Consider the following 9,782-nt stretch of genomic DNA (forward strand, 5'->3'; position numbering starts at 1 on the left):
TTCAAACCTATCATCCATCTTGGTAATAGCTTCATCTGGAAGAGCATTGAAAAATTTATTCTAAATGCTTCCTTGCTGCTTTCAGCATCCTCATCTGTAAACAAAAATCTCCTGCGTTTCCGTCGACGGGTTTCTGGAAAGAAAACTTGCACGGGGTCATCAAAAGACATTGCTTCATTGGCATTTTATTGAAAAGACATCAAAAGCACAGCACGGCTCGTATAAATACAAAGTATGCTCAAAAACGTTTTTTAAAGCCTAATCTAATTTTTCGGTTGTCCTTATTTTTGGGTCCATGTCGATGGCAACATTGATTATTATATGCGCCGTTAAGAGTGTTATATCACTTTTTTTTTCAATACAAAATCTATCCAAATAAGTGAACTTGTTGCTGCAAACTAAAAAATATCGTCAATGCAAGCTGAGCAGTGTAGATTAATCTTACACAATATCACTTAGCCTACGATACTAATTTTTGTTAGCAAATGGGCGTTTTTTTTTTTTTAATTTGTTTCGATAAAAATTTCGAAGCATTGCAAATATTTTTGCTATAATGTAGTGCATTTTAAGCTGTCATGTTATAAGGACTGGGAATGGCATCGGGTCCAATTTACCTTCTTATGCCCTAACTCGAAATTGTTAGCATGGATGACCTGGCATCGCAATCTATCTGTGTTGTCTATTTTCAGCTACTACGGCCATCTTTCAAGACAGAAACACAACTCATTCAACTGTAATTATAGAACACCGTTTATTACAGTTTAACAGAATAAGTCGTGCAACGCTGTTCTGCAAACGAGTCGTACGCTTCTTCGCAAGACCACGATGACGTAGAACTTGCACCTATCTTCAATGAGAGCCAAATTCTTTCAACTTTTCCAACACAAGGTTATCAAATTGAAATATGTTTTAAGTTTCAGAAATAAAGTTTCATGGCAGAAAAACATCACAAGACTTTTTCTGTAAGCTCACATCAGGTCAAGAGGGTACCTGGACATTTTGCCGAAAGGACTAAATGTCGATTGGACAAATTGCCGAAATTATACAAATTTATTATATTATGTGTCCACATAACCTTTCGGCAAAATGTCCGCGCACGGGTCAAGAATAGGTTGAGCTCACCACTCAACTAGACGTCTGCAGGTGTTGAAGCACTGTGAGAAAGGACTGGTTTGCTGGGTAAGTACTGTTCGAACACGAGCCTCCACAAATGTACTCGCGCTGATATATCATGCGGACGACAGTGTTGTTGGCATCAAAGGAACAAATTTTCACTGGTTGCAACAACTGAGTAATGAAACAGAAAAGCGAAAGATTTTCAAACGAAACTGCACGTCTTATTAAATTTTAATACATGCTCCAACTCAACTTATACGAGGTATAAGGACAGCATCAAAACGGAACGGCACATTTTCGCAACGGTTCAGTTTGACGCTCATTGAGTACACTCCTTCCCCATGCAATGATGCAAACCGATGATTTTACACTATTTTTACAAAGTGGTTCTCGTGAACGAAACAAGTTGACACTTTTACCACAAACGCACGAAAAATAGACGGAAAACAAAAAACTGGTTTCCAAAAACAGCTGATGCTATATCTGCAATAAAAAAAATAAATGGTTAGATATAATGTTACATTTAAATTTAATTAGTCTTAGCAAAAAATAATAATTGAAAAAAAAAATTATTTTCCGCCCACACGTCGCCACATCGGTTTCAAATAACATAACGTTTTTTGTTTCTCGTCAGTCGATTGTCGCAAGAATTGACAGCGACAGACACGTGTTTCGCCCATGAGGCTGGACTCATCAGTATCGCACCAGTGAGTAGTCAGGTAGTGCTGACGCCAGGAAAATCGCTCCTTCTAACCATAACGTTTTATCGTAGAATCACCCCCCCCCCACCCAAAAAAAAAGTCAGAGATACTGTATTGTTGAACTTTTGAGGGGGGTGAGTATGTTACACCAGGGGAAAGTGATTTCTTTTTATCTGCAGAAAGCATGCTCTGCTTTGCAGCGTTTTGCCCAGAAAAAATGTATTCGGTGGTTTATAAAAATGAAGCATTTTTTAAACTTGATCGATTTCAGCCCAAAGCTGGAGTTTTGTGATTTTCGCAAATATGGTTTTATCTTGTCGGCAACTTGGTCAACAGATGACGCAGTAGTTTTTAAATTACGAAGACCAACTCAGTATAAATAGGGCAATAGGAATGAGGTATAAAATAAGATTTTGCCTTTTTTACTTAACTGAAACAAGTGCATAACCACCAAACGAAAAACATTTCAAACTTTACAAGGCTTAGCCATATATAAGTATTAAGTAATTAAGGATAAATGCCTCCATTCTTTGATCAACAAAACTCGTTGCATAGCCGAGTGGTGAAAGCCTTTGATGACGCAAGGACGTCGGTTCTACTCCTCTAAGAGCAAGCGGCTGTGTCTTGGCATGCTTAAAGGCATGCCTTAAGGAGTGAAGGTGGTCACGAAGATTGGCTTCCTTGTCTTCCCGTCTACTTGAACTAAAATCCTCAACCACCGGTCATGACCCATGAACTTCGATACAAAAAAAACTCACACCATCAACATCAAACGCTCCACCGGAACTTGATGACTTAGTTGCTTTTCCTGGAGGAGCCTTGTAGATTCCTAATCCTCCTTCTTCATCGGAGCTGTCTTCTTCTTCTTCACTGCTTGTAATCTCGTCATTATTGACAACAACCGGCGCCACGTCACTGCTGATGTCATCAAACATGATGTCATGCTCATCGTCTTGTGCAAAGTCGTTGATTTTAGCTGAAATAAATAGAAGTCGAGTTTTAGCGAACATTGTTCCTTCGATGTCGATTACACCCAACTTACTGTCACATGCTGTCTCAATCATCAATAGGTACAAATGCTTGCAACAGGACAAAGACATCGCATTCGATGAAGGATATTACATTATTGCAAGTTTTTACACATTAAACAACGGTTAGTCCAAATTTCTTGGCAATGTGAGAAATTCAGAAGTTGCTTACCATTGTCAGGCAATTCTCCATAAAGTTTTAAGTTTCTAGCTTCATCAGCGCTATACTTCATTATCACATCTGCTTTGTGGTCCTGGTAATCTCGCAAACCAATTAATATGATGTCTGACTGATTGATCCAAACCTGTATAAAATAGATTCTGAACTTCAAAAACTTAAAAAAACAGATAAATTCATGTTTATTCATGATTAAACAATAAAAAAGACTTAATTTACTTGAATATGCTCTCCTTACCATTGCGCTTGGTTTTGAGCATTCTTTTTCAAGTGATAATAACATTTATCGTACATATCCAATGTGTCATGCATAGTCAGCAAGCAAAAGTTTCCCTAAAAGCAAAAACTTCTGCCAGCCAGGCATCTATTGTGCTTGAGTGCATAAAAAGCTTTAAAAGAGCATAGTTTCTTATGAGAATAGTAAGGACTGCAACCAATTACAAAAACCAGCTTGACACCACGTTCAAAAGGCACTTGAGTGAGTACAACCTTTAAAGGGAAAATGCAATGTATGTGTAAACGCTTATGGCACTTTTACATTTCCCTTCCATGCTATCCTACTTCCTAAAGGTAAAATAATGCACTTTGTTAAACAGTTTAATTTATTACACTTCAGATTTGATATTGAGCATTGCTAGAAGTCGATAGATATTGTAGCGTTCTCGGTTGCAACATCGGTGGTTTCTCAGTTTTTTCTGGTGGCAGAGCAGAACTAAAAATCTCGAGTGTTGCCGATGAAACCACACAAATACAACAACAAAAACATTTTCAAGTTTTGACATAAATTAGAAAAATGCGTGCTTTTATGACACCCACCTCTGGCACCACAAACTAAGCAAGGAGTCAATTTGCTTCACAAAACAGTTACTGTATATTGTATTTTATTTCAAGAATCTTGAATGATGAATGCAACAATAAAACTCTATGTGAAAGTGAAACTTGAAAAAATATATATAAAAGTTTACTAAAAGGAACATAATCAAACGTTAATTTAAGCTGAAGCAAGCCTGATACCAAAGCTATAGGTGCTAAAAACATTATTTGAGATCCTGGGGGTGGAATGGGGTGGATGGATATGGCACTTTACAAAAACACATCATTCAAAACTTAACCACTGGACATTACTCAAAATGAATTCAGTAAAAGTAATACAACAGTTCCCGCTTATTAGGTCCACGACGCGGTTAATAGGCCTCCGCTTATTATGTCCAAAATCATCTAGTCCCAAGGTGGACTTAATAAACAGGGACTACTGTACAGGTATTTTCAAATTAAAATGAATCTGCAGTCAGTGAAAGGGTAAATGCTTGACCCTAGATGGTTGAAATCAGTGTAGTAGAAGCATATATAAATGCAAAACTTATTATTTTGGACCAGTACAGTACAAAACCTAACAGTATCCAAAAATTGATATTAAAAATTAACAAACCTTTTTCCGAAGTTTTCCTCTGATATGACACAACCGCTTTGTGCCATCAAAACATAACGCTTCCAGCCGGCCATTTCCCAACATTTTTATGACCTTAAAAATATTGAAAATGAAGTTGGAATAATACGAGAAGATAATCTAGGTAAAACAAATACGTTACAAAGAGAAACAAAGCTCAGAAAATAAACAAATCTTCTTTCATCAGTGAAAAAAAGAGAAAGTTACAAGAGGGCAAATTTGACTAATTGCAAAGGAAATCACTTAGACATGAAAATCCCGTTTTCATTCAATATGCAGCATTACATTAGGTCCATGCTACAACACTAAGCAAGTAGCGTATATTAACACGGAATGGCCCGATTCGGTGAGTCCGATTCGGTGAGTTCCCTATTCGGTGAGAGCCTTTTTCGGTGAGAGCCCTATTCGGTGATTTTTTTTAAAATTATTGGGTACCGTAGCCTAATTATCATTGCCGTTATAGGGTCAAGGGATAGGGGTTGGGGTTTTTTGGGGGTTGGGGGATGGGTTTTTTTGGGGGTTGGGGATGGGGTTTTTTAGGGATTGGGGATGGGGTTTTTTCGGGGTTGGGGTTTGGGTTTTTTTGGGGTTGGGGGATGGGGTTTGGTTTTTTTTGGGGGGTTGGGTTTTGGGGGGTTTGGGTTTTTTGGGGTTTGTTTTTTTTTGGGGGGTTGGGGTTTTTTGGGGGTTTTACGTTAGGGGTTTTAATTAGGCTACTGTATTATACCCGATAATTTTCAAAAAAAAATTCAAAAAAATCACCGAATAGGGCTCTCACCGAAAAAGGCTCTCACCGAATCGGACTCACCGAATAGTAGCAGACCCATATTAACATTACTTCAAAGAGTAGCCTATCTTATTACAAGAAATGCTTATATATTGCTTTATTAGATACTTGACACAAATACCCTTCATCAAAACTGATGTTGTAGTTTAAAATATTTCACAACCAGTATGAATGAACACAATTTGAATAGATAGAAAGCTCACTTGAGCATATTCTTGACCATCTTCCTTGAAAACAAGTTCTCGCTTCTCACGATCATTTTCATTCTTACCACGTCTTCGATTTTTTCCTCCCTTTCCTAAACAATCACATGACAATCAATACGGTAGCATAGCTCTTTACAAATTTACCCAGACAGCAAAACAACCATTTTCAGGGTTCCCACACATTTTTTATAAACAAATTCCCCACTTTTTCAATACTAAATTAAAAAAATTCCCAACCTGATTTTGATCTAAATTGCGCATTAACAGTGCTTAATCAATGAAAATTTCTGTGCTGGTTTATTTCCTAAGCTAAGCACAGGTTTAAAATTGTACTGTATATCCGGACTCTATTACATTGGAATCAATATGAAAAATAATAATAATGTACAGTAGAAGATACCTGTTTGAAGAAAAAACTCTTTTTTTTCGAAAGACCTAAATTGAACTCAGTTTGGATAAACTGTCACATTTATACTAAAATTGCAATTTAAAGCCTCATTCCATCGGACATGGCAACCTACCATAAGCCAAACCAAAACAATTAAAAATCACACTACTGACAAAACGAAGCAAGTGAAACGAACACTGAACACTGTCTTTGTAATTCTGAACACTGAATCACAAAGACATTGTACATATATACAGTAAATAAGATTCATGAATGATATTAAAAACACACAAAGACAAGCAATCTTGGTACACACAATCATTTAAGCGCAAAAACTATTAATTATTTTCAACAACGGATTCCCAAGTCCAGATAAATGGTCATATACTGTACGTTACAAAACATTTCATAAAGATGACAAGCATGACACTTTCTCTTGGAGCTGTTTGTCAAGTGTGTCCAACTGTCCAAGGCTTTCTCTTTTTCATTGGCAGTTTTTCTCAAGCTATTTGACTGTGTTAGCAATGTCAATTTAGCAAGTTTAGCAAGCCTTTCAGCCTTTTCGGCCAGCTCACTTGGCCGTTGCAAAAGTCGCCCGAGGCTAAATTTTCATGTCAAGTTAAATATTTGTGCTTCTGGAGTGCCCCACAATTAAATAAGTCATGCCATGGTTACGCTACGCCACTGTCTGTAGCCTACAGTATAACTCCTGTTGCAAGTAGGCTAATCACAGTTCACCTAAACTGCTTAGTGGATTACATCTAACCAATTGAGCTATCCAATTGACCTAACCAACCAATCAATATCCAATTGACCTAACCAGCGCTAACCAATTGAGCTATCGGGGCGATATTTTGAGAGAGTTGGTAAGAGCTACTACAATGCTACCGTACATCAATTGGTTATTGAAGGTATGGTGGAAGGAAAAAAGTACAGGAAAGGAGATGAACTCGGGAAGATGATGTAAAACGGTGGGCTGACTTGTCTAGCATCCGCAAAGCAAAAAGAATAGCCAAAGAACGTGACATAATGGAAGCAATTGAAGACCAGCCATCAGCTCGGAGATGGCACATAATGATAGTTGTTAAATTTATCAAGTATATAACTATATATACCTAACATTAATTTTCAAAACAATATTGACATTTAATACTGAAATCAATTTATTACAAAACAAACCTTTATTTTTCGGCATGGTTGTGATTGGCTCTTCTGCAAAAGTTGAAAACTTTGTGTATTGTTTGGTAATGAGGCTTAATCTGTTTAAAAAACTTATCCTTTTATCAATGCAAGCAGATAGTAAATACAAACAAAAAACAAAGTCTGTCTGAACCTACACTGCACAAAAAAAAAGAACATAATTTAAATCCAATTGTCATCAACTTTCTACAACTGGACACTACATATCCAATCCATACTAGAGTTTAAAACTACATGCAAAGCAACCTTGTGTCTTTCTATTAATTGCTTCAAGGAAGATTGACTTTCATGTCTACCGTATATTATATATTTAGGATTGACCAGACACAGCAATGTTAAGAACATTCAGTCATAGCTGATGTGAGTGTCACAACCTGTGGCAGAGACACCTCACCATGAGACCATTTAACACAAATTTTATTTTATCTTGCACTGTGCAGATATTTTTGTTTATCATTTATATAAATTCCCATTCATCCTCGTCGTCGTCTGAGCTTCTGGGGCCGAGGGTCTATCCTTTTACCGGGTCTGCTACTATTCGGTGAGTCCGATTCGGTGAGTCCGATTCGGTGAGTCTGATTCGGTGAGTTCCTAACTTCTAACCCCTAACCTTAACTCCTAACCCCTAACCCTAAAACGGCAATGATAATTAGGCTACGGTACCCAATAATTAAAAAAAAAATTGAAAAAATCCCCCGTTAAGGGATCGGACTCACCGAATCGGACTCACTGAAACGGGCCATTCCGCCTTTTACCACCCCAGATTCACGATGTTCCCGGACTACACTGGAAGGCTGCTAGAGAGCAGCCAGTCTTTAGTTTCATCATCCATGACGCGCAGACCTTCCACTCCGTTAGGTGGCTTGAAGATGGTACAGTCATTGATGATGTGGTCTGCGGTCTGTTCCTCGGCACCACATTCACAGGAGGAGGAAGAAGCCATTCCCCATTGGTGCATGGTTGAGCGGAAAAGCCCGACGCCCGTACGGAGACGGTTGAGGCGCACCCATGCCTGTCTCTGTAGTGTCAGGCCGATGGGGCGCGTGTCGGCGTCGGGGATGAATGAATGGAGTCTGGTGGTGCTTGACCTCCATTCAGAATGCCATTTATGGTCCGCCCAAGTAGCCGCAGAGATGTCTTGTTCGTCAGCTTCGTTGATCAGAAGCCGAGCGGCTGGCACGAATGGGTGTCTTGATTTCAGTCGGCGGGGGTGCCCGTTTGGGAAGGCAGAGATCTTGTGGTGGAGAAGATGATTAGGCTCCAGTGCCCGTCGACCGAGGGACAGAGTGGCTTCTTCGCGACGAAGCTCAGCAGGTTGGATGCCAGCGATAATGGGGAGATTGTCCAATGGTGTGGGACGCAGGCATCCGGTCACTGTGCGCAGGGCGCTGTTTATGGCAGTGTCGATGTTGTGGCAGTGAGCACTGCGGCACCAGACAGGTGCACAGTACTCTGCTGAAGAGTAGACAAGGGCTAAGGCTGCTATTCGCAAAGTGTCAGCCCTCGCCCCCCAGCTAGAGCCTGCCAGGCGCTTCAGTAATGAAGCGCGGGATGTCAGTTTCTTGCGCAGTGACACCAAATGGTGGCGATATGTGAGCGATCTGTCTAATGTCACCCCAAGATACCTTGGTTCGGGGCAGAAGGACAGAGGTTTTCCGTTGTTGTGGACATGTAGCTCACGATCAGCTTCCCGATTGTGTAGGTGGAAAGCTGCCGCCACAGTTTTGGTTTCGCTGAGTTTCAGTCGCCAGTTCTGGAGATAAGCTGAGATGGTTTGCATGTCCTGGCTCAAGGTGTCTTCTAGATTTTCCCACGACTTTGTGGAGTGGAGAATTGCCAGATCGTCCGCATAAGCGTATTTTGCGGAGACCGTGGTTGGCAGGTCGTGGGTGTAGATGTTGAAAAGAAGTGGAGCCAGGACCGATATCCATTCATCCTAATAATATCTCATTCAAAAACGAGATAAAGCAGCAGATTTTTCAAGTATAAGTTTATAAATAAGCAACATTATCCTTTCTTATCTGATTTCAAAATCTAACTCATTGTTTTGATACGGGTAATAATAACTATTGCAGTATCCAGAGCATACAAAAATTCTTTTTCTGAGTACCCTTGAGATGAGACAACTGACTTAATGATCGTCTGTTGTTTTTCCTATCTTTTTCTCGTTTGTTATCTTGTAGGTTCATCATTTTCAGCCTGTGAGAGCCCACTGCAGAGTGTAAGCCTTCCCCCTTTTCATGCCAATTTACATGATTATGTGCTAGTTGGTACCAATTAGTAGTATATATTGCATTGTTTGTCAATGTCGTCCCTCCCTCTCACTTTTAATTTTCCTTTCTTTTTTTTGTTTTTTTGTGGTGTCCATGTTGTTAATTTCTTAGTCCATCTATTGTCCTGATATCTTGCTATATGACCTGCCCAAGACCATTTTAGTTTCTTGATTGTGCTTACTATATCTCGTAATTTTGTTTGATTTCTGATCCATTTGGCAGTCTTTTTATCTCGCCATGTTAATCACATCATGATTCATGTGCTCTCTGCATAGTTCTTAGTTTAAGTGTTAATTTCTTTGTAAGGTTCCAAGTTTATGCACCATATGAAGCGGTTGGAAGGATGCATTGATCGTAGACTTGTTTCTTGAGAGAAAGAGGCGGTTTTGACTTAAATATTGAACTTGCTCTTCCGAAGGCTTGCCATCCAAGTGATATTCTTCTTTTGATTTCATCTT

The 9,782-nt window shown here is 39.2% G+C and overlaps 1 protein-coding gene across 1 annotated transcript; it reads right to left on the reverse strand.

Annotated features, from left to right (window-relative positions):
• Window positions 1–732: 732 nt before the first annotated feature.
• On the reverse strand, window positions 733–7,185 carry LOC145766936 (eukaryotic translation initiation factor 1A, Y-chromosomal-like). Its single transcript, XM_082578644.1, has 6 exons — window positions 7,031–7,185; window positions 5,461–5,555; window positions 4,453–4,545; window positions 3,018–3,150; window positions 2,576–2,793; window positions 733–1,599 (listed from the first exon to the last, which is right to left on the reverse strand). Exons 1-6 carry the CDS (start codon window positions 7,044–7,046, stop codon window positions 1,594–1,596), a joined length of 561 nt encoding a protein of 186 aa, XP_082434770.1. The 5' UTR covers window positions 7,047–7,185; the 3' UTR covers window positions 733–1,593.
• Window positions 7,186–9,782: the final 2,597 nt, after the last annotated feature.

The sequence above is a fragment of the Aplidium turbinatum genome, chromosome 3 (genome assembly GCF_918807975.1).
Source record: "Aplidium turbinatum chromosome 3, kaAplTurb1.1, whole genome shotgun sequence".
NCBI classification, from domain to species: Eukaryota; Metazoa; Chordata; class Ascidiacea; order Aplousobranchia; family Polyclinidae; genus Aplidium; species Aplidium turbinatum.

What these genes read in the sequence shown, in the direction of transcription:
- LOC145766936 (XM_082578644.1), bottom strand. An exon ending in ATGGTCAAGAATATGCTCAA is followed by an intron (nt 4,546 to 5,460) that starts GTGAGCTTTCTA and finishes AATATTTTTAAG; the next exon opens with GTCATAAAAATGTTGGGAAA. An exon ending in GAGGAAAACTTCGGAAAAAG is followed by an intron (nt 3,151 to 4,452) that starts GTTTGTTAATTT and finishes TATTTTATACAG; the next exon opens with GTTTGGATCAATCAGTCAGA.